Here is a 24,763-nt window from a genome sequence, read left to right as displayed (position 1 = left end):
TCCATGGTATGTGTATGTGTGTGTGGGGTGAGTGGTAAAGCTTTGTCTCTGCAACAGTCATTCTTCAACAACCCCAAATGAAGAGACAGCAGAATTAAATGCTCTCAGAGAATCCTGCCCATTGTCTTTCTGCATCATTTACTTCGGCTTTCTTCCTCCCAATGCCCAGATAATGACTTAGGGTGCAATCCTATACAGGTTTAGACAGAAAAAAAGTCCTACAACTCCCAGCATTCCCCAGCCAGCTATGCTTGTAGGACCTTTTTCTGTCTAAACCTGCATAGGATTGCACCCTTATGCAGAAAAATGGGAGAGTGATTTCTTGAGGGTGGGACACTCCTATTCCTTTAAACTCTAAAAGGAAACCTTTTTTGGGTGTAAGACTGAAGTGTCCTTCTTAATTTTAATTCAGGACAAAAAAGTGTGTCATACCTATAAAGTGCACAATATGTACATGTTTGCTATAGATTATTTCAGGTGATTTTAAAGCAGTGGCAGCGAAATTAAAAGGGCTATTTGATAATGGGGGATTTCAAGACTGGGGTGTGTGAACATAGCTCCTCAGTAGCAGAGCTTTTTTTGGCCACTTCTGTCTGCCATTGTGCCTCCCCCCCTTTCCGGAATGCCCCAGATGTAGTGTCAGCCTGGGTTATTCTGGGAAAAAATGGTGGCCACCAATTGCAAAGAGGAGCTGTGTTCCCACTGCTGCTAAAGACATGGCAGAGAAGTCAAAGTACACTCCAAGAGATCAAGTTGGCTGTTGTGGTTAAGATACTCCCACTTCTATGGTGCAAGGCACATGGAAAGCACACATAATCAGCTTTTTATCAGACCATCTTTGATTGCCCCAACCAGATTAGGACTGCAGTCCTCTTCCAACCTACCTGGAAATAGGCCTAATTGAAATCAGTAGGACTTACTTCTGAGTACACATTATTTATTTGTTTAAAATATTTTTGTACCACCTCTCTGCTTACGATACCAGGGTGGTATACAAAATGTATTTTTAAAACCCCCAAGGGCACAATCCTAAGGATATTTAGACAGAAAAAAGAGTCCCAGAAAAAGCATGGCTGGCTAGAGAATACTGGGCATTGTAGGACTTTTTTCTGCTTAAACATGCATAGATGTTTATGGATTGCACCCATAATACAATAGATTATTGGACTGCACCCCAATACAATAGAAAAAATAAATAAGAAAACCTTGAATAAATTAAAAAATGCATAGGATTTCACTTGTAGCTATTGGTGCTTTCACTAGAGGTAGAAGACTTGATCTCACAACCTCCAAGAAAGGAGTCAGATAATACAAATTCTTTAGCTAGTGCACCATTATAGACCATTGATACTGTAACTCTGCACACTAATTTTATACAGTTCCCCCAACTCCAATTACCTTTAAGAGCTCTGGATCAATTCCTTTAATTTTGGGCACTGGAACAGGAGGGAGAATCAGTATCTTTAACCTTGAAAAGAAATATTAACTTTTAACTTCAACAAACATTTTATGTCTACAGTAGAAATAGTACATCATGAACAATACAGCAGATCTACATATTTTGGTAGCATTACCAAAATATGTATTAAATACACAGATATAATTTGCACAGACCAGGCAGATCCCAATCTGTGATTGAAGGACATTTTCACTTTTTCTGGGCAGAAGATAGATGAAATTTTACTGGTTGATCAATCTCTGGTGATTTGCAGTAGCTTGTAAAGGATCTCTCTTAATTGTTTAACAATTGCAACAACAGAATGACTCCCTCCACCAGGGGCGTCATTGGAGGAGCTACCTGAGCATGGGCCCTGGATCTTGTGAGCTGTGCCCGGATTTTTTTGAGTTGTCCTAATTGCCATTTTTTTTACATTTTCCCATTGACTTGCATTGGAAAACAGAAATGGCCATAACTTTTTTATTTTGTATGATAAATACATGACATTTGGAGACCTGCCGGCTCCCATGGAGCTGATTGAACCTGCCCAATATCTGGCAGTTAGGTCCAGGGGCTTTTGTGCTAGTCACAGGTGAAATTTGCTATTTTCAAGAAAATCTGTCAAAGCAAGGAACTATATATTTTTGTGTGCTTCCACAGAAGTTCATAGAGTTTGTGGACCTGGCAGCCCCTATATAGATGACTGGATCTGCCAAACTTCAGACAGTTATGCCTAGTGGCTTTTGTGCTAGCCACGGGTAAAATTTGCTTTTTAAAAGAAAATGTGTCAAAGCAAAGAGCTATATTTTTTTTTGTTCTTCCACGTAAGTGCATGGAATTTGGGGACCTAGAAGCCTGCATGGAGCTGATTGAAGCTGCCAAATTTCAGGCAGTTAGGTCAAGTGGCTTTTATGCTAGTCATGGGTAAAATTTGCAATTTTCAAGAAAATCTGTCAAAGCATATGTGCTTCCACATACATACATGGAATTTGGGGACCTGGCAGCCGCTATGGAGCTGACTGAACCTGCTAAATTTCAGACAGTTAGGTCCAGTGGCTTTTGTGCTAACCATGTGTAAGGTTTCCTTTTCTCAAAGACTAAAACAAAAATTAAAAACTGCCAAGGCACACAGGGGATTAGAGATCCTAATCAGAAGGTATTTAAGGTGATCATTAGGAGGTCACTATCCCTAATCTCTGGTATAGGGGTTTTTTTGAGGTGCAAAACACCTCTCTCCCCTTACTTTTCTGCTCTTACATGCCCACTGTTGGGAGCTTGCTTGCAATGAAATTTTGAAGAGGGAGAAGGAAGGAAAGAAAGAACTTAATGTGAAATAGTGGTATTTCACACAGCACCTGATTTTACTGTAGGACTCAAGTTAGCTATAGGACTCAAATTATTTCAAAACGAGGGTTAGGACTATGTGACATCATAATCGAGGAACTGCTAAGGCTTTTAAACAGGTTCTAAAGTTTTAAACAAGCTAGAAAAAGCCCTCCGCCACCTCACCTCTTAAAGTTAATTTCAGTACATGCAATCCTTACAAACCCTCGACAGCCTCCTAAATTCCTCTGAAGTATTACCTTGCTGAAAGGAGCTGCTTGGCTTAGGGAATTTCCTCTACTCCCTGCTGCCCACCCTACATTTCCAATCACCATTCTTTTCTTCTTCCCTCCCCTATCTTGTTCCTTCTTTCTCTTCTTTATTCCTCCCAGAACATACGTTGAGGAATTCTTAAAGAGAATTCTCTTCGGTGGGCAAGAGAAGTTTTGAACTGTATTTGAGTTTATACAAACAGACAAGAGGGTTGTTTTTCCTCCTTCTCACTCAAGTCTTTGAGAAAAATGGGTTCACATGGCTGCGGAGAAACAAATCTGGGGCTGTTTTGTTTGTCAGTTGCCATTATCCAGCAATAGGAAGGGCTGTCGCTCAGTGGTAGAGCAAATGCTTGGTATGCAGAAGGTCCCAGATTCAATCCCCAGCATCTCCAGGTAGGGCTAGGAAAGAATCCTACTTGAAACTCTGGAGAGCCGCTGTTGCCAGTCAGTGTCAACAATATTGTGCTAGATGGACCCAGCGTCTGACTCAGTATAAGGCAGCTTCCTATGTTCCTATGAACAGAAAGCTTTAATAAAAATAGGAGTTTTTGGTTTGTTTGTTTTTAGGTGGAGGGGAGATAAATACTGTTCATTTATACAATCCTATGTATGCCTACTCAGAAGCCCCAGTATGTTTAATGAGGCTTACCCTCAGGAAAGTGTGCATAGGATTCCAGCACAAGTTACTTTTGCAGGGAGGTTTGCACCTTGATGTTCTGCATGTTTACTCAGAAATAAGTCCTGAGTTGTGAGCATGGTATTGCAGGCTTAATACAGTGCCTAAGCAATTCCATATAATGAACTGACTACCCTTTCAGCTCGGTCCTATGCATGTTTTGTCATTTGGGCTTTCTTCATTTGGCATGAACTCTGGTTTCAGTGGTGAGGGAAAGGCACTTAGTACATGCTCAAAGTTTAGAAGAATCTATTTCCACTGGAAGGAATGTCACATTGGCGACATGAGCTACTGATGGGAGCAGATGGTTAGGGAGATAGATTTTAAGCGGTGGGGCGGTATGGGCACATAATTATATTTTGAGGCTGGTTTTGGTTCTGGTATGTTACTGCAATAAGGTAGTGCAGTGGAAAAGCACATGCTGTGGATTCAGAAGGTCCCAGGTTTAATTCCTGTCATGTCCAAGTAGGGCTAGGAAAGAGTCCTGCCTGAAACTCTGGAGAGTCACTACCAGTCAGTGTTGTTAATACTGGGCTAGATGGTTTGACTCAGTATAGCAGATTCCTATGCTCCTATGAATGGAAAAGAGAAAAAAATAGATCAAAGATGCCTTTTTCTTCTGACACTGAGTAGTACCTTTTGGTAATTAAATTAATGGACAAATGTGAAAGAGGTCTTCTTCCCTCAGTATCTAAGAAAGACACTGACATTGAGATATTGGTGAGGAAATAGATATAAAAGTAATTCTATCAATTAAACTGACTAAAGACATTCGATCAACCAATTATATTTCCTATATCGGAAAATCCTGTATGATGGCTGTAAGAAAAAGGAGATCTGTACAATGGACTCCAGTCTTTCATAGAGTCAGGGCTAAACTACACCTGCCCTTAAATAATGTCTGGCTTTTCAAAAAATGCAAATAGCATAAGCTGGGGGTAGGGCTGAGAATTTTTACAGTTGCAGCATGCATGGATTGGGAATTTAACCCTTTCCTCCCCTGTTGTGGTCCTGGGGAAATTCCCTCCACTGAAATATCTATTTCCACTGGAAGGAATGTCACATTGGCGACAATGGAGTGGGGAGTTTCTCCCAAAGCGAATACCAGCCTCAGAGGAGGGATTTCCCTAAGATTTGCAGCAGGGGAGGAAAAGGATAAATTCCCCCTCCATGCCTGCTGCAGTCCTGATCATTATCAGGCTGTCCCAGCCAATGCTATTCATATTTTTAAAAACCTGCAAGTTAAATTAAAAGATACATTTAGGGTGCAATCCTATGCATGTTTAGACAGAAAAAAAACTCCTACATTTTCCAGCATTCCGGGAATGCTGGCAGTTCTAGGAATTTTTTCTGTCTAAACATGCATTGGATTACAACCCTAAGATTAGTTGGGCCCTGAGGCTTCTTAAGCCATGTAATGGCATTGCTGTATCCTGACAACTAGGCTATGAGTCTGTTTATTTCCCTCCTGCACAAACTACATAACTGCTGACATCATTTGGGAATTGAGCCATATCTGGAAATAACAGTTTCCATTATTTACAGACAAATGTGAAAATGGTCATCTTCAACACTGCTCGAGCTGTATATATTTAGGACAAGCATAGTTCCCTCCTGCATCCTCTAATAACTTCTTTTTAAACTGTTCCCTTGAGAAGACCCCCCTCTCCCCGCTTTTTTTTTTAGTGTCAGAGAACACTGCAGAAACTGAAAACAAATTTTCTCATCTGGTCTTATCTGTTCGGCTGCAGGAAAGCCAGTTTTCTTTGAGCACATTCTAACAGTTTAATCCAACACTGAGCTATAAAACTGCCCTTGTCAGCAGTCTACCTCTGTGAGGGAGGAGTCACAAATTCATATGAGGTCATGAGGCATGATTTCACATGTATTTGTGGCTCCAGCATTACATGATATTAAATTAAGTGCTCACACAAGCTTTTTATTAGTGTAAATTGGTCATTGGTGTTTCATCAGAACCACTTAATACAGTCTGACCCTTTAAAAACAATATAGAAAACTGTCATCTATCTGCTGCTATAGAATTTTTGTTTGTCCTCCCTATGCCTGTGTGAAGAAAGAAATATTATGGGTGGAGTAGAGGTGACAGAAGGCCAAGTGGCATTTCTGGGGTGGGGTGGGGGAGCTATATCTCACACATTAAATTTCCCAAATGGTCATAATGCTTTCTGCCACATTAACACTCCTATCCCAAGCAATTTTTCCCATAATGTAAGTCCCATTGGTATTGATGGAGGTAATCTCCAGGTAAATATTCTTGGATTACAACCATATGTACTTTCCAGATTATGAATCGGTTATGACAACTGGGACCTACAACAAAATGTTGCAGTGTGGAGTGCTCCCTTTCAGGGTTCTAGCTAGCCAGCGATGTCCTCTTCCAGGATATTCCATTCTGTTTTTCCTTTGGTTTTCCCCTCCCAATAGTCAGTCAGCATTCCATGCTCACTGAGCATGCTGAGTCCTCTCTGGGTTGTTTTGGGGTTCCCACTCCATTTAAGGTGGGTTTTTTTAAAATATGTTTTTGTACCTCTGCAAATGATGTGTTCCCCCCAAGCCTGCTGATATCTCCCTCTTGTTTGTACAAGGTACTGCTTTGGCATGTAAGGATCCATACTCAGAGAATGATGAGTTCATTATTTGTGTGTATGATACATATACATACATGGTTTGCATATTGGAAGTGCCTTTCCTATAAGCAACCACAGGGTCCTAGCAATGAGACACTTGCCCCCATTTATCCCCCATTCACACTGCCCATGAGGAATTTCTTATTTCTCCGCTTGGCCACCATCAACCCTAGGAAAGCATTTGGTAGGAAAGAGTAGCAGAAATCCCTTCTGTCCAGATAACTGTGCCCTCAGAATCTGTTCACCCCTGCCAATCTTTTCTGTAACAGAGTTCATCAAGTTTTACTGAAAAGTGACAGAAATGTATGAAATGATAAATTAGCTGTTCAAAGAGTGACACATTCTCGCATATAATCTAGCAAATATAGCAATACTTACTTCTGCTGTTTAGAAAAGAGGACAAGAGACAACAACACCATCAGGCCAAGTGTTGCAAAGGCCATCACCAAAGGCCAAGGAACTTGGAATTCTGAAACAACAAAACAGCAAAAACAGAGAAATTCACGTCATTTTGTAGTGTTCTTTATATTCCAATAAGCACAGCGCTAAACCTTTCCACTCTGTTGTATTAAAGAACATTAATTGTTACTGATTTACATCCGTTGGGACTTGTAATATTTTTTTTTCATAGTATTTGCTCTGATAACCAAATCTTTTAACAGCCAACTCCAACATTTTAAATATTGCACACTGTGGCTTGCTTGCCCTCTGCTTCGATCTAACCGGTCCTTCTAGGAGTAAAACTTCAAAATGTATCCCCTACTTTTTGGAGTCTTTCAAGGGCTTGCATGCAGCAAACAAATTCATTAGTATCAGCTACTGGATCATAGCACTGAAGCATGGATACCACACATATCCAGAAAGGACATTCCTTTGTTCTTACACAGGGCACAGTGTAGGGAAACTCCAGTGGAGGCTGGTGGCTCTGATGTCAGTGGGGCAGTGAATCCACTCTGGTTTTCAGTCAGAACCAGTCAGAACTCTAAGGGAGGTATCTAAAGGAGCTCTGCACCTTGGATAGCTCCTTTACAGTTCTGACTGGTCCTGATAGAAACCCGGAGTGGATTCACCACCCCACTGACATTGGAGCCACCAGCGTCCACTGGGGAACTCCCAAGTTTAGGGAGCAAGAAATCTTTGCCAGACTGAGATAAGGCTCAGGCAGACTCCCTTCATAAACTTTTTGCAAGCTTCCCCGACCCATAGTCCATATGAATCTAGGCTGAGCTGAAAGCACGGCTGGTTGTTACACCTAAATGTTACACCAGTTTTGCAACTTCAAGAATTAACTAACTTAAAAGGAATTGTCTTTACTAAACATTTGAATAAAAAACACATTCACCTGCAGCAATATATATAAATAGCCAATGTTTCATGGGCAGGTGTCAAACTTATGATAATGTTTATTGGAAACTGTGGAAAAAAGCTTTTCTGGCAAATTACCTGTGACCAACATATCATGTCAGAAATCACGTCAGAGTTTGAAGCTTTGGGGAGGAAACTCAAGAACTTTGGGGCCCAGATAGTTTTCTCATCCATCCTTCCAGTAGTTAGAAGAGGGATAGAAAGGGAATGAAAAATACTCCAGGTGAATGACTGGCTACGAAGGTGGTGCTGACGAGAGAGATTTGGATTCTGGGACCACGGGCTACACTTCCTGGAAGATGGGCTGTTGGCAATGGACAGGTTGCACCTCACAAAGGATGGGAAGAATGTGTTTGGCCACAGCCTGAAGAACTTCATCAGGAGGGCTTTAAACTGAATCCTATGGGGAAGGGAGATGTAATGTTGGGGGTAACAATGGACGTAGGCTCATGCACCGCAACGGAGAGTACAGCTCTAATAGCGCCCAATAATAGTCTTCAGACACATGTAGGAAGAAAGCCAGACTATGAAGCACATGATCTTCGATGTCTATATACTAATGCCCAGAGTATGGGAAACAAACAGAATGAACTTGAACTCTTAACACAAGAGGGAAATTATGACTTGATAGGTATAACTGAGACTTGGTGGGATGACTCTCATGACTGGAATACAGCCATTGAAGGATATAACTTGTTCAAAAAGAACAGGAGGAACAGAAAGGGAGGTGGGGTTGCACTGTATGTGAAAAATAAATATCTCGGCACAGAAATACAGGAGGATGAGCTTGGTAGCCCCATCGAGAGCATCTGGATCAAAATAAATGGAGCAAAGAATAAAAGGAACCTGGTGGTCGGAGTCTACTACCGGCCATCCAATCAAGGAGAAGACGAGGATGAAACTTTTGAAAAGCAATTAGCCAATGTTTTAAGGAAGCATGATGTAGTAGTAATGGGGGACTTCAATTTCCCTGATATTTGCTGGGAGACAAATTCTGCAAAACATGGCCCCTCCAGGAAATTCCTGACTTGTGTGGCAAATAACTTCCTCCTACAGAAAGTAGACGAAGGAACTAGAGGATCGGCTATCCTTGCCTTGATCCTAACCAAAAGAGATGACTTAGTGGATCAAGTAGCAGTTACAGGAACTCTGCGGGAAAGCGACCATGTTGCGCTTGAGTTCTTGGTTCTAAGGGAAGCAAAAGCCGAGTGTAGTCAAATGTGTACCCTGGATTTTAGGAAAGCTGATTTTAATAAACTCAGAACAATGATCAGTAAGGTCCCATGGCAAGCGATTCTAACGAGAAAAGGAGTCCAAGATGGGTGGGTGCTTTTAAAAAAGGAAGTTCTCAAGGCACAATTACAAACAATTCCAACAAGAAGAAAAGGTGGAAGACAAGACAACAGAAGAAGCCAATGTGGCTTCACAAAAAGCTTAGAGAGGACCTGAAAACAAAAAAGGACACATATAGGAAGTGGAAAGAAGGCCAAGTAACAAAGGACGAGTACAGGCAGGTAGCACAGAATTGCAGGGATGGCGTCAGGAAGGCTAAAGCAGAGAACGAGCTGAGGTTAGCGAGGGATGCTAAAAACAACAAAAAGGCTTTCTTCATCTACGTGCATAGTAAAAGGCAGAGGAAAGAAATGGTTGTTCAGCTATTAAATAAGGATGGCAAAACAATAACAGATGACAAAGAAAAGGCAGAGGTGCTCAATTCCTACTTTGGTTCAGTCTTCTCCCAAAAGAGGGTCTATGACCCCCCTGGCAAAGGCGAAGTACAGGCTGAAGGGGCAGGATTGCAGCTTGAGATCGATAGGCATATGGTTAAGGAACACCTAATTACTTTGAATGAGTTCAAATCTCCAGGGCCAGATGAACTGCATCCTAGAGTCATAAAGGAACTGGCAGAAGAACTCTCAGAAACGCTGTCTATTCTCTTTGAGAAATCATGGAGGACGGATGAAGTGCCAGATGACTGGAGGAGGGCTAATGTTGTCCCTATCTTCAAAAAGGGTAAAAAGGAGGAACCTGGGAACTACAGACCAGTCAGTCTGACATCAATCCCAGGGAAAATTCTGGAGCAGATTCTAAAGCAATCCATCTGTAAGCACCTTGAAAACAATGCAGTGATTACTCGAAGCCAAAATGGATTTGTCAAGAACAAATCCTGTCAGACAAATCTGATCTCATTTTTTGACCAAGTAACCTCCTTTGTAGACCGTGGGAATGCTGTAGACATCATATACCTCCACTTCAGCAAAGCTTTCGACAAAGTGCCCCATGATATCCTGATGAGCAAACTAGCTCAAAGTGGGCTAGATGAAACAACGATCCAGTGGATCCACAGTTGGCTACAGAATCGGACTCAAAGAGTGCTTATCAATGGGACCTTCTCAAACTGGGGAGAGGTAACGAGTGGGGTACCGCAGGGATCAGTCCTGGGCCCAGTGCTCTTCAACATTTTTATTAATGACTTGGAGGAGGAAGTGCAGGGAATGCTGATCAAATTTGCAGATGACTCAAAATTGGGCAGGATAGCTAATACTTTGGAAGACAGAAACAAAATTCAAAGTGATCTGGATAGGCTGGAGCGCTGGGCAGAAAACAACAGAATGACATTTAATAGGGATAAATGCCAAGTTCTGCATCTAGGAAAAAGAAACCAAATGCACAGTTACAAGGTGGGGGATACGTGGCTCAACAACACTACAAGCGAGAAGGATCTTGGAATTATTGTCGATCACAAGCTGAATATGAGCCAACAATGTGATGTGGCTGCAAAAAAGGAAAATGCTATTTTGGGCTGCATTAATAGAAACATAGCTTCCAAATCCCAGGAAGTACTAGTTCCCCTGTACTCAGCACTGGTTAGGCCTCACCTGGAGTATGGTGTCCAGTTCTGGGCACCACACTTTAAGAAGGATGCAGACAAGCTGGAGAGGGTTCAGAGGAGGGCAACGAAGATGATCGGGGGACTGGAAACAAAGCCCTATGAGGAGAGACTGAAAGAACTGGGCATGTTTAGCCTTGAGAAGAGAAGACTGAGGAGAGATATGAAAGCGCTCTTCAAGTACTTGCAAGTAGGGATGTACGAAAGTTCTGCCACGGATCTTGGGGAGCCCGAATGCCTGCGCATTCGGCCCCCTGAAATCGGTGGTGGAACAGCTCGCCCCCCCCAGCACGGGACTTACCTTGGGCGGATCTTCCTGGCGGCGGCGGCTGCCGGTCTTCTGACTAGCTGCTGCCGCCGCCATTTCCAGTAAAAAAAAAACAAAAACAAAAAAAAGTGATAGGCTACGTAAAGATTTACGTAGCCTATCACGGCTAGATTTTAAAAAAACACACAGCTGACTTAAAAAAAAAAAAACCCGCGCATACGCAAATGGCACGTCTCAGTCTATGTAAACATTTATGTAGACTAAGACGGCAAAAATAACGGCAACGCAAATAGCGTAGATGCTACGCTATTTGGGTTCCCCTTATTTTCGCCGTCTTAGTCTATGTAAATGTTTACGTAGAGTAAGATGTGCCAAAATAAGGAACGCAAATGGCGGCAGCCATGGCCGCCTTTTGTGTATACGTGTTTTTTTTGTTTTGTTTTTTTAAGTCAGCCGTGATAGGCTACGTAAACATTTACGTAGCCTATCATGGCTGACTGCAGGGACGCAAACGGTGGCGGCTATGGCCGCCACCATTTGCGTCCCTGCTAGCCAGCGGCCGGATGTCCAGCTGCTGGCGGAGCCGGCCGGCGGCTCGGCAGAATTGCTGCGGAGCACAGCCGGGTGGCCAGGATTCTGGGGGGGAGGAACAGAGCGAATCCCCCCCTGGCCAGGATTCCGGGGGGAGGGACGGAACGCCTCCCCCCCCAGCATCAGCATAATCCGCGGAAAGGTAAGTCACTTTCGTACATCCCTACTTGAAAGGCTGTCACAGAGAGGAAGGCCAGGATCTCTTCTGGATCATCCCAGAATGCAGGACACGGAATAATGGGCTCAAGTTACAGGAAGCCAGGTTCCGGCTGAACATCAGGAAAAACGTCCTGACTGTTATAGCAATACGACAATGGAACCAATTCCCTAGGGAGGTGGTGGGCTCTCCCACACTGGAGGCGTTCAAGACGAGGCTGGACAGCCATCTGTCAGGTATGCTCTGACTTGGATTCCTGCATTGAGCAGGGGGTTGGACTTGATGGCCTTGTAGGCCCCTTCTAACCCTACTATTCTATGATTCTATGTGACAATCCATTGACTGACACAAATGCTTCCAAAGCAAGATACTATGCATATGACATTTTACTATGCATTCAGAAGTTGCAGGTCAGCACCGAGTCCAAGTGGGAAGTTATAACGCCCACAGGAATTCACATTTGGCTGTAGCAATATCCTAATGATTTGTTTCTTTTCAACCTGACATTTATCATTATTTGGAGGGAAGACAAGTGTTTGGACAGACCCTTTTTTAAAAGAAGAGTATTCCATATTCATGAATATCGTATTGCATCACCTGGCCAACAAATTTTCTTTTCGATTTACCTGTCTCAAAATCAACAATAAAACAAAGTCACAAAGTGACACCACTAGTTCAGTGTCTGTTTCTGTCTTTGCGCTTTCTTTCAGAATCATCGTATTGTCCCCTGTATAAAGGCATACTCTAAATCGTCCCATGTTGACAACACATTGTGCAGCTTATATGCCTTTCACTGAATGTACATTTTCAGACATCCTGACAAAGGTTTTTTTTTTTTTCTTTTCCTTCATGTTTTCCCCAGTGACAAACATGTTGCCTTCAGTGCTCTCATCTTCTTCATTTCTTTCCTTGCTTTTTCTAACTCTGCAAGTTTTTTTCTCCTCGCTTTGCCTGGCATGGTCCTCTTTCTTCCTTTCTGCAGAACTCTTACGCATTGTGGAGAAATGGCACCCCTTCTTGGTTACCGTTTATTTTAAAATATGCAAAAAAATAATTTACACCTTGTGTTCAAGACTTCCTTCAACATTTTACAGCAGAGGTGGGAAACGTGGCTTTCCAGACGTTTTGGCTTATAACTCTCATTAGCTGTAGCCCCCATAGCCCATGGTGAGGGGGACTGTAGGCGAAAATATCTGGAGAGCCTCAAATTCCCTACCCCTGTTTCACAGGGATGTACTGTTCTATGTATGAGGCAAGGCAAGAGGCCTTCAGTCCAAGGTGGATTTTTGTATCTCTAGATGAGCCCATCTTTTCAGCCTAGGTAGGGAGAGCCAATCAGGAAGGGCCTGCCTCCTTGATACATCTGAGGAGAAGCTGGTAGAAGTTTCTATATGCTTCAGGAAAGGGAGTGGGGGTCTACCAGAGAAATATCAATTTGACACTTTTCTAAACTACACCCAGGTTGAAGTTACCGATAGTTACCCTAAGGAAATTCTCTAATTAAAAAGGTAAAGGTGTCCCCAACCAGTCGTGTCCGACTCTAGGGTGCGGTGCTCATCCCCGTTTCTAAGCCGAAGAGCCAGCACTGTCCGAAGACACTTCCGTGGTCATGTGGCCGGCATGACTGAACACCAAGGTGCACGGAATGCTGTTACCTTTCCCGCCGAGGCGGTACCTATTTATCTACTTGCAATTTCTTGCTTTCAAACTGCTAGGTTGGCAGGAGCTGGGACTGAAGACGGGAGCTCACTCTGTCACGCAGCACTCGGGTCTCAAACCTTCCAGTCTGCAGTTCAGCATCTTAACCACTAAGCCACCGCAGCCCCTTAATTCTCTAATTACTAAATATATTAACATATATTATCTTTCTTCTAAAAGCAATAAGTTATGTAAGCCCTCCCCTTGTCTGACTTGTCTTTCAGACTTGTCTTCTTGAGACCAGGGTCCTGTCATTTTTAGAAACTCTGGAATGTGCCATGTGGATTGCTGGCATGGTACAAGTAATTGGCCTAATCATTATTAAATTCTCAGGGAAGGAATTATGTCAGTCCTAAAAAGGGGTTTAAATGACAGTCACACATGGCAACACATTTATGCTATGTAAGTTACACATCATGGTGTTATGTTGATCACAAGAACTGCTGCATGTAAAAAAAACATTCAGGTCTCATCTCATCACATTTTCATAATGCTAACAAACTCAAAGAAGAGAATAGTGAAAACATACAGAGTTCTCTTTTCATTTGTTGAAGGAAGAAAAAGTATGTGTTTTTGTGACAAATATAACATGCTCAACCAACCTAAGTTTTATTGTCTTAAGATCATCTGATTTTGTTACTAACATATTTTTTCTCAGTATACTAAATGAGGAAACAAAACTATCATTCAATAAAGGGTCATTAATCTATTGCTTATTTTCTTGGAGAGGTCTTTAAATGAAGATAGGAGATATTCTGACTCATCTTGCATGTCACACGTATGGTTGTTTTACTCACACGTAAAATGCCATTTTGAAAAACTGTTGCCAGATAATGAAACTTTGGAAAATTATCTTTAAAATGATATAGAACATGGTAGCTATATATGAAAATGAAAACTGGATTGGAGATTGACATTTTCATGGAATTATCCAGTTTCCTGCACCAGAAGCCTTAATCCAGCAGCAGACTAAATGAAAAGATTTCCTTGCTTTTGCCTAGCCAAAATGCTCCACAAGGAGGAAGGAACAGTGCAAGTAAATTCACCTCTTTATGCTATGAGGAAAGAAGCCAGCAGTGTTTATAAACCCACTACCTTTGATGTACGACAGTGTTCTGGCCAAGTCTGATGCTCATTTCACCCCCAAGAGGAATGTGGTTTATGAGAGGGCCTGCTTCTGTCAAAGAGCCCGGAAGCCAGGAGAATATACTTAATCATGGGACTAAATGGAAAGCCTTGTCTAGAGCAGGAATAGGGACCCTCTGGCCCATGTAACTCACATGACCTGCAGGAGGTTCCCGTCTGGCCTGCCAGCTTCCCTGCTGTATGTCTGATCACTGATAAGGGTGATAAGATAGTTAGATAAGCTAGATAAGACTGATAAGATTGGAGAGATCTCTTGTTTCCCTGCTTTCCCCCCCACACTCCATTAAGATTTGTGCCAATGAAGGCTTTCAAAAAACTTAATTGCAGTGAGGGAGGGGAGCATTTTGTAGGGGAGATGCTAACCCTTCACAAGACTGCAACCCCCCTCAAAAAAAAAATCACACCCCTGCTGTAATCAGGCTTTTAAAAAGCCCCCATTGGTGGGAAAGGAGGCTTCAAAAAACCAGATTGCTGGGGGGGGGGGCAGTGTGCGTGTGTGAGCAGTCATGTCGTGGGGTCACATGCCCTGATATGTTTATACAGAACCAATTTGGCCCCCTAGGGAGAAAAAGTTTCCCTGTCCCTGGTCTAGAGCTTTAACTGAATTCCTTTCAGTGCATGTTCACAAGCAGAAGGAACAACTTCCTTGCTCTTATGCTCCTGGTCTAGTATCTCTAGCACAAACTGTATGGATTCTCTCACATACCTTCCTCACATGGCACCAGGGCCATTGAACCAAAAGACACATAAAGCACTTCACTGAACTCCCCATAAATTTCAGGCACTCCTTGTGCTCGGACTCGTATCTCATAATCATGGCATGTCTTCAATGCATACACCGGAAATGTTGTGGCGAGATTTGGCTCCAGCTGTAATGATAAATCAAATGTTCCTCGGTTGACTGTGAGTTGCTCACAAGCAAAAGCTTTATCTAGACTAAGGTTAGGCAACCTGACACCCTCCCTATCTTTGGGACTATGACTCCCATCAGCCCCAGCTAGCACTGATCAGGGATTATGGGAGTTGTAGTCCAAAACATCTGACGGGGACTAGGTTGCTCACCCCTGTTCTAGACATATAACCTTACACAAACAGTGAAAAGGAATGATTAGGATATCCTATATCTACTAGGATATAGATGCTAGGACAGTACAGGACCAGCACAGGGTGCTAAATCAAGCTTTTGAAAATCTGCAATTTTTGTCATGTGCTCAGCTTTTAGTTGAATTTTTATCCGGATATGTGTTGTGCATTAGAGCCACGATGATCAGAATAGCCTTGCTGAGTCAGACCATTGGCCTGTTAAATGCAGCCTATGCTGGCTGAGGGATTCTGGGTGTTGTAGCCCAACACATCTGGAGGTTGGATATCTTCGCTATCGTGGCTAATAAGAATAGAAAGTTCTACATCAGCCTTCCCAAACCAGGGTCCCCCCACATGTTATAGACTACAAATCCCATCATCCCTGACCACTGGCCATGCTGGCTGAGCTGATGAAACATCTGGAGGGACTCAGCTTGGGGAAGGCTGATCTCGACCGACAGTTCCAAAACCTTTTTTTTTTATGGTCCACTTGAAAATTCTGAGGGTCATAGTGGACTGCTTAAACTTCCATTTGTTCTACAAATGAAAGCACATACGTAACTCATATCAAACCCTAATAAGCACACAGCTAACAAATGGCGGCCAATAAAACAATTCATGTAGGTTAGCTGAATTGCATCCAATGTGCAATGAACATCATGTGCACAGACTAGCTGGCAAAATACATCCAATGAAAACCACACACGCATTACTAAGAAAATACAACTAAGTAAACCTATGTAGGGTGATACCAATTTAGAAAAAAAAACACCATTTTGTTTCTGAATAAAATATGAAGAAAAAATCATGAAAAAAAACTTCAGCGCTGGCATCATCATCAAAACCAGCGGCATAGTATGAAAATCACAGGGCCTTATTAGCCTATTCTGGCCCTGATCAAAATGACCTTGGTTTCCATCATTAGGGGGAAAAAACCAAGTGCAAGATCAAATATAGATTTTCCCAGCTGTTGCGCAACCTTTCCATAAACTACCAGTGACCAGTGGACCACAGTTTAAGAACCTCTGGTCTAGACTCCATAAACCTGTCTAATCCTTTTATAAGAAAATAAGAAAGGAAAACTGAATCTTTTAACAGTCTGAGACTTTGGGACAGGGAAGGCTAAAAACTGCCTAATGTTTAATTACAGTTTGTCTTGCAATAATATCTGCAAATCGCCCTGTCTTCCCAACACATCCTTCCACAGTGTACAGATATGGTGAGAAACGACGTGTGCTGACCTCACATAATATGGGGCAGCGGCAGATACACTAAAGGTTGGCTTCCAGATTTAGGCATGTCCAACTGAGCTGGCTGAAGCAGTCTTCCCTGTCCCCTCCTCCCCATGGCAGCTCCTCCGACCCTCCAAAAATGTTTCACAGAAGGTTGGGAGATCCTGATGAATGGGACAGGCTGTGGTGTAGGGAGAAGGGGGCATCTGTGAAAACTGGGCAGTGATATCCTCTGTACACATGCCTAAATCCGGATCTAGCTCTCTATCTTTAACGTGTACCTACTTCCTCAGTAATGTATGACTTGATCCTGACTGTGCCAACCTGTTATCTGGATGATGTGGGCACACTGCACATCACAGATGTGATGACCCACAACCAACGTACAACATTATTCCCTCATTTTTGATGTTCAAGCTGTGCGTGCCATTGCTCATGTAGTCAAAACAACACCAGCCACGCACAAGAGGGAAGTATCAGCAGGCTTGGGCGAACCCCAAGGTTTGCATAAGTACTAAAAAAAATTTGTAATAGCCCAATGGGGACTGAATGAATGGGATATTTCCAGCATGGGAACAGAACATTTAGGGTCTTTGAAGTCTGCTCCTTCTATACTTACCACACTCCATTTTGTCACGTTTACTTCTTTGTATTGTAACTGGTAGCTGAGCGTGATCCATCCGTTCTGAACATCAGCGGAGGGAGGAGGCTTCCAGATGACTTGGATATCTGCATAGATGCCTAATGGGCTGGTGTTCAGCATTGTCCAGTTGAGTCCAACAGGAGGGTCTGGTATCACTGTGAATTAAAACATATTTTTCCCAAACAGTAAAGAAAAGGCAATTCATGCCCCATGTATGTCCAATGACATAAGCCAAGAAATATACACCTCCCCCCACCCCCCGGGTTCATGGGACACACAAGGGGAGGCAGGACTGCTCCCTAGCCTACTAGCCCCCACCCCCCCAGAGCCAATGTGCCTACCTTCAGTAGACTATGCTCCGGTAACCTCCAAGTTAGATTTATTTATTTATTATTAAATTTATTAATCGCCCATCTGGCTGGTCACCCAGCCACTCTGGGCGATGTACAACATACAATAAAACAGTCTAAAACAATAAAATTCTACAATAAAACATTTCCTAAAATACCCTAACCCACCCCAAATGCCTGCCTGAACAACCACGTTTTTAATGCACGATGGAAGCTCATTAAAGAGGGGGCATGACGGAATTCCCTAGGGAGGGAGTTCCACAGAGTGGGGGCCACCACAGAAAAAGCCCTCTCCCTCGTCCCCACCAGTCTAGCTGTCCTGGCTGATGGGACAGAGAGAAGGCCATCCGAGGCTGATCTTGTTAAGCGGCCTGTCTGGTGCTGCTGGAGGCGCTCCTTAAGATAGGCTGGGCTGGAACCATATAGGGTTTTAAAGGTCAAAACCAACACCTTGAATTTGGCCCGGAAAACAACTGGTAACCATTGCAACTCCTTCAGCACTGGAGTGATGTGATCTCGCCGGCGGCTGCCTTTAATCAGGTGAGCCACCGCGTTCTGTACCAGCTGCAGTTTCCGAACCGTCTTCAAGGGTAACCCCACGTAGAGCGCATTACAGTAGTCTAAACGAGAGGAGACCAGGGCATGTACTACCGATGGGAGCAGATGGTCGGGAAGGAAGGGGTGCAGCCGCCGTATCAGATGGAGTTGATACAGCGCTGTCCGGCTCACAGCTGACACCTGAGCCTCCATGGACAGCTGGGAGTCCAAAATAGATTACTGCAACGCGCTCCACCTGGGGCTGCCTTTGCAGATGGTTAAGAAGCTGCCGCTTGTGCAAAATGCAGCGGCCAGACTGATAGCCCGGACCAGAAGGGCTGAACATATAACACCGATTCTGGACCACCTGCACTGGCTTCCTGTATGTTTCCAAGCCCAATTCAAAGTAATGGTTTTGGCCTATAAAGCCTTACACAGCTCAGGACGGCACTACTGATGAAGCGCCTCTCCCAATATAAACTTGCCTGCACACTACAGTTGTCATCTGAGGCCCTTCTCCAAGTGCCTCCTCTGAGGAATGGCAACAAAGGAGAGGGCTTTTTCAGTGGTGGGCCCCCCAACTGTGGAACGCTCTCCCCACTGATCAACATGGTCATCTTTTTGGCACCAGGCTGAGACCTTCCTTTACTTGCAAGCATTTGAAAGCATATGATACAGTTTTTAAAAGGTCCTAGGATTTCTTATTATTATTAAAATTGTGTTCATATATACACACACACACACGTGTGCGTGTGCATGCGTGTGGGGAGAGAGAGAGAGAAAGACAGTATTTAAATGGTTTTTATATTATGTTACTGTATTGTATTTTTAAGTTTTTAATCTTTGTAAACTACCTGTGTCGACCGCAACTGGGTGGTACAGAAATGTAATAAATGAATGAATGTCCTCTGACGGGTATGTGTTCACTTTTACTGTGAAGTGGCCCTATGTGAGTACAGACACATGTGCATAGGGGTACCTCCACACAGCCCTGGAGAAACCCCTACACATGTACATCTCTTTGCAGGCACGATCTCCCTCCCTTCAGTGAATACGTAAGGGGGGCGGGGAGTCAGGGTCATCGAAGCATCCCTATTTTAAATATTTTCCAGGTATCTGAAACATGGAGAGCCTTATTCTGTACTTTAAACTCCCAGATCTGTTGTTTTTTGCACTGGAGTAGGGGAGAGAAAAATTCTGTTCAGATAGCCACAGCACTGGTCCATCTTGGTTCTTGCCTACTCTGACCCGTGGCAGCTCTTGACAGCAGGGGTGGCAAACTTCAGGTCCGCAGGCCAAATCCATCCCTCCTGGGGTCCCAATCTGGCCCTCTGATGTTCCCCAAATAGCCATGCACCCTTTTCCTGGTGTCGCCCCTTCCGCCATTTGGTAGTTTTCCAGCTTTGTATGGTTTTCCACGCACTCTAAAAGCTTGAAATGCCTCTCCTACTGGCAATAAGAGCTTTAATGTAAAATATGCGGTTAATTTTCCCTCACCTCTTTTGCCTTTGGCTCTGTCCCTTTTGGTATTGGCTCCACCCATTACTGGAATGCGGCCTATGAGAATTTCTCCAAACTGCAATTTGGACCTCTGGCTGAAAGAGGTTCCTGACCCCTGCTCTAGGGTCTCACACAGAGGTTTTCCCCAGCACTTGCTTCCTGAAATACTTCTTAAAAGGAGGTGCCTGGCTCTGCTACTGAGCTGTGGCCCATCGTCTGAAGATATAAGGCATCAATTGCATTGATATATTTAACATTTATAGTATAAACTATGGCCATTAAAAAAACATACTACCATTTTAATAAGGTGCTATATTATTATGGTAATCTCCAGTGATTCTGCAGACCCTGGGCAGTATCCAATACTGCCACAGCACTCCTGCCATTTCTGTTGCACTAGCAGGACACGCCACTTGCGCAATAGGAACTAGCACCTCAGACAGTAATCCTGGAAAGAAGCGGAAATGCTCGTTTCCAGATTGGGACAGGTCAGAGGAGCTCCCTTCTGCAAGCTCTGCTGACCTGCTCTTTTCCGTAAATTAGTATTTCACTAATTTCTAATAGCTGCAGGATCCACTAGCTTCCCGTTGCACTATTGGTGGGTCCCGTAGTGTGCAGGCACCGTTGGATACTGCCCTTGTAATCAAAGTTAAAAACACAACACAGTGTGTAAAATGAATCTCCGCTTTAGGTATCATTGTTAATAATAGTGTTTTAAGAGGATGGGGAGCTAGCAAGGTCAGGGAAAACAATTCTGCATATCTCATTGGTAACTGGTTGATAAATAGTCAAGGCTTTGGTTTTCGCAAAGTGTGATTTGTGACTCCACTGGACTTGCTAAAAAGAAGGGAGCCCAATCATGATTACATAAGTCAGCCTTCCACAACCCGGCACCCTCCAGATATGTTGGACTACAACTCCCATCAGTCCCAGTCAGAAGGGTCCTGCTGGTTGGGGATGATGGTAATTGTACTGCAATGCAAATGGAGGGCACCGGGCTGAGGAAGGCAGCTAACTGGAGGAAGACAAGTAGGAGTTGGGATGCAGAAGTGGAATGGAGGTGAGGAGCTCAGTTGGCGGGATAGAGGAGTCCAGCAGCAAGGGGGTGTATGTTGGAAATACTAGGGGAGTGGGGTTGGGAAAAAGCACAGATTGTACAGGAGCTGGTGGATTCACATTATGAGAGTTTTTTTTTGTGGGATTGCAGAAGATCTAGTAAACGTAGGAGGGAGATGCGGTTATTTTTATAAAATGTGCGAAACACTTTATTATATCGCTATCCTTTTTCTGATCTACAAATCATCACAGAGAGAATGAACAACTCTGCCTTCATGCGTAATCACTTCTAGTCTTCAATCTAACATGTAACAGAAGAACCTCAAATACCTTTGCTTATAGTGGAATAAAAGACGCAGAACAGAGTACATATTGGATGTATACCTATGTCCTCCACACGGAAACAATAATCATCATCGTAAGTCTGATTTCTGTCGACTAGCTTGATACAATAAGGAACCCAAACAGAGGTGTAGGATGTGTTGAAGTAACAGCTGTTTTCACCGGCAGTTATGTAGTCAGGACATTCTCTCCATTCTTTCCATTCACTCTGCCTAGAATAGCAACATTATTATATATATATATATATATAATATTATGAACATCCTAAGGGAACAAAAGTTATGTCAGGTTTAGGGTTGGATCTAGATTTAACCTGGATCAACTGTGCTGGTGGAAGTAGACTTCCCTGCCCCCTCCAGCCCCCTGAAAATGTGACATGGAGAGTCAGGAGACCCTGGGCTCATCTACACCTGGCTTTTACTCCAGGGTGGCTGTGAGTCAAGGTCCCTTGTGATAGATGATGCAGTCGTGACTTTGCAGTCATCCGTGGTTTTTGCCTGGAAAATGTGGAGTTCCAAGGAGTTGTTTTGCTGCAATGTTTTTTGTTTGCTATGGGTTTCCTTGCGCTTGTGAGCCATCTGTCCCTTCCCCAAACCAACTTTGCATTTTGCAGTGGGCATGTTGTAGGCGTGCATAGTGCCTGCGTCACTCTGTGGTACCCCTTTACTTCCCCCATCCCTTCATAGCTGCGCAGTTACAGAGGCACAGAGGGGCATTTTCATCTATTTAATCACACTTTCACACATTTTTGCAAATTTGGATCTTCACCATGGTTGCTTTTGGACTCAGTACCCAAGGGCTGGGCTGGGGGAGTCTTGGGGGAGAACCAACATCGCTCCGACCACTGTTTCGGAGTGATGGCTAGGTTGGTAGTGCTCACACTTGTGAGTGTGAACCATTGTGAGGCTGGGGAACTGACAAAAACTGATGGTATGGAAATGAAGGAGCACAGAACACCCACTTTTTACCTAAAAAGGGATGGAAAGACACAGCAGAGCCCCTCAAATATAAATCAGCCACTGAAGTGTCACACCCCTATGCTCATGGGACTGCACAGCTGCACATTTCAGTATAAGGGCAAAAAAAGCGAGTCTCTTAGGGAAGCACACAGTACATTGCGAGTATATCGCAGGGCATGGTGATTTGAAGCCGCATTGCTGTGCAGTTGCAATGGGGTGGGGGGTCAAAGTGGTGCCATATAGATGGGGCCCCTGCTAAATGGGGTGAGCTGTGGTGTGTGCGCGGAGGGGGGATACCCAAAAATCAGGCAGAAGAACCTTCCCTTCCTCTTGCAGAAGAAAGATCCTCTAGAGAAATAGCACAAGAAGGCTTGTAACTCCCCCCTCGCCCAAGTAATACAAAGCCTCTTTGCTTGCAAGCAGTGCCCCTTCACTCTATTTTCCTGGATGAAATTCTCAAATACATGATTGGAGGGATATACAAAAACAAAAACACAAATGTATTTTTTTAAAATAGTGGCTACTCCTTGTTTAGCATTGTTATCTGTTTCTGAGGACTCAAGTCAAATCTGCCATAAAGAACTTGCCCCTTTACTGCTGGTGGCAGCCCACACGGAGGTGGCAAAACACTGGCAGCTGAGTACATGATATTTAATCCAGGGCTGGCACTCATGGATGCAGCAGGCAACACTGTCAGAAAAGCTGACTCATCATAGCACATGGGTCAGAGATAGTGCTAAGCAGACATTTCCACTGAAGCATGGCTTCTCTTTTTGTCTTTTGTGAAGAAAGGAAATAGGAGCTTTGGGCTCTTCCAATACCTCCCAACTCCTCCTGGAGAGATGTGTTATGTTAGAAAAAGAAGAAAAGAATACTGGTGCATTTTATATATATGTATGTATGTATATGGATGGACATGTTTTTTCATACTGAAAGGAATGACTCATTGTACTCTTTGGTTAAGTTTGGTTAAATTGGTTTGTTTACAAAATAATAATTAAAAAATAGTGGCTACAGAGAACGCAGCAGCAATAGTTCAAATTATGGAGGTTATGCTTCTTTAGTGTCCATGACAGGTTTGCTAGCAGGGAAGGAAGAGCCACCATTTCTATAATTGGAATATCCCTCTGGATTAGAAAGAAATGATCCATTAAGGCTAACCTCCTTAAAGGAGGGGCCTGTAAAAACAAATAAACCCCACATGGCAACCTGTAAAAAAAAAAAACCACCCCTGTGGCAACCCTACATGTAATCCTGCTAAACCTTTGGCAATAAAAACATGAGAAAGTAACAGTGGGAAAGACACAGGTAGTCTATTAAGAGGCCAAATCCAATAATCCAATTGCCTGCTGCAAGCTTTTATATCAGACTGTTACCTTATTCCAGCCTTCCCCCACCTAGCACCCCCATATATGTTAGAGTACAACACCCATCAATCCCAGCAAACAAACCATTTGCTAGGCTGGTTGAGGATGATATGAGTTATAATCCAACACCTATAGTCCATCTGGGGTGCACCAGGTTGAGGAGGGCTGGCTTATTCTATTGCTAAACTACTCCCGACCGATGTTTGCCTGGTGCTGCACCTGCTATCTTTTAGGCACCAGGTGAAGTCTGTCCTGCTCTCCCAAGTTTTCCATTAATTAAAAAGAAATAAATAATATAAATGGCTCAATGACATGGTCTTCTGTTACTGCTTTTTAATTGTTAACTGATTTCTGGCTCAGTAACATAGTTATTTTTTACTGCCTATATTGCTGGTTTATTTGTTATTTGATTTTGTTGTTTAAAGTTTTTAAAAAACTTTTATTAAGTTTTCTTCATCCAGGTTTACAGGTATGGAGGATCTGAGCCCATCACCAGCACTGAAGCAAGATTCAACTGGCAGCCCAACCGATGCCTGTACATGGAATGTCGGGTGGGGAGGGCACCATCTTGTCCTCTGTCCAGGCAGCAAAATATTTCAGGCCAGCTCTGTTTGGCCTGATCTAGCAGGCTTTTTCTGATGTTCTTACAAAGTCAGGGTCCATGTGGCTCCCACTGCAATGTGACTGCAAAAACATCTCCCTGTGGCTGGAGAGGCAGGCAAGATGTTCTGGAACCGGCTTGTCATCTACCTGTTCTCTAAACATGCCACTGTCTGCTGCTCACCAATTTAACGTGCCAACTTGAAATAGAACTTAGGAGCCTCTGTGTCATGCAGATCTATGACTGGTATAGGCTATTACGTGTGAAAAAGCCACCTGCTTCCGTTACTTTCTGATAGGTATTTATTTCAGGTGCTGCAACACAGAATGGACTTTCATTTTAGAAGACAATTTCAAATGCATGATTGATTTCTCTGTACCTTTTGGAATACAGCAGTTGTAGTGTTCCTGGAGCAGTTAAGTAGGAGAAATCGCCGATACTCCAGTAACATGAAAATGTTTCCATTTCAGGTGATCTACACTTAATGATCTGTGGTCTTCCTGATGGAGCTGTAGGGAAGGGAAAGGGGAAAGAAGAAAGAGAAAGGAAAGACTGAGCATATTTACAAACAGATAAAACACAGCAACTGATGGATTAATATAACACCACAGATCTCAA

General features: G+C 43.4%; 1 protein-coding gene across 2 annotated transcripts in view; it reads right to left on the bottom strand.

The window, feature by feature from the left end:
• The window catches only part of GHR (growth hormone receptor), a 213,653-nt gene that overhangs the window by 5,601 nt on the left and 183,289 nt on the right, over nucleotides 1–24,763 (bottom strand). For both annotated transcript variants that reach the window (XM_084833151.1, XM_084833153.1), the window contains 6 exons: nucleotides 24,525–24,654; nucleotides 21,261–21,430; nucleotides 17,410–17,588; nucleotides 15,182–15,344; nucleotides 6,739–6,829; nucleotides 1,399–1,468 (listed from right to left, as the gene is read on the bottom strand). In XM_084833151.1, the coding sequence (XP_084689277.1) occupies nucleotides 1,399–1,468; nucleotides 6,739–6,829; nucleotides 15,182–15,344; nucleotides 17,410–17,588; nucleotides 21,261–21,430; nucleotides 24,525–24,654 (803 nt within the window). The remainder of the gene's footprint in view (nucleotides 1–1,398; nucleotides 1,469–6,738; nucleotides 6,830–15,181; nucleotides 15,345–17,409; nucleotides 17,589–21,260; nucleotides 21,431–24,524; nucleotides 24,655–24,763) is intronic.

Source organism: Heloderma suspectum, chromosome 2, assembly GCF_057233095.1.
Source record: "Heloderma suspectum isolate Gila_16-S chromosome 2, 16-S_ref, whole genome shotgun sequence".
NCBI classification, from domain to species: domain Eukaryota; kingdom Metazoa; phylum Chordata; class Lepidosauria; order Squamata; family Helodermatidae; genus Heloderma; species Heloderma suspectum.
This window is presented reverse-complemented; position numbering and strand designations above follow the sequence as displayed.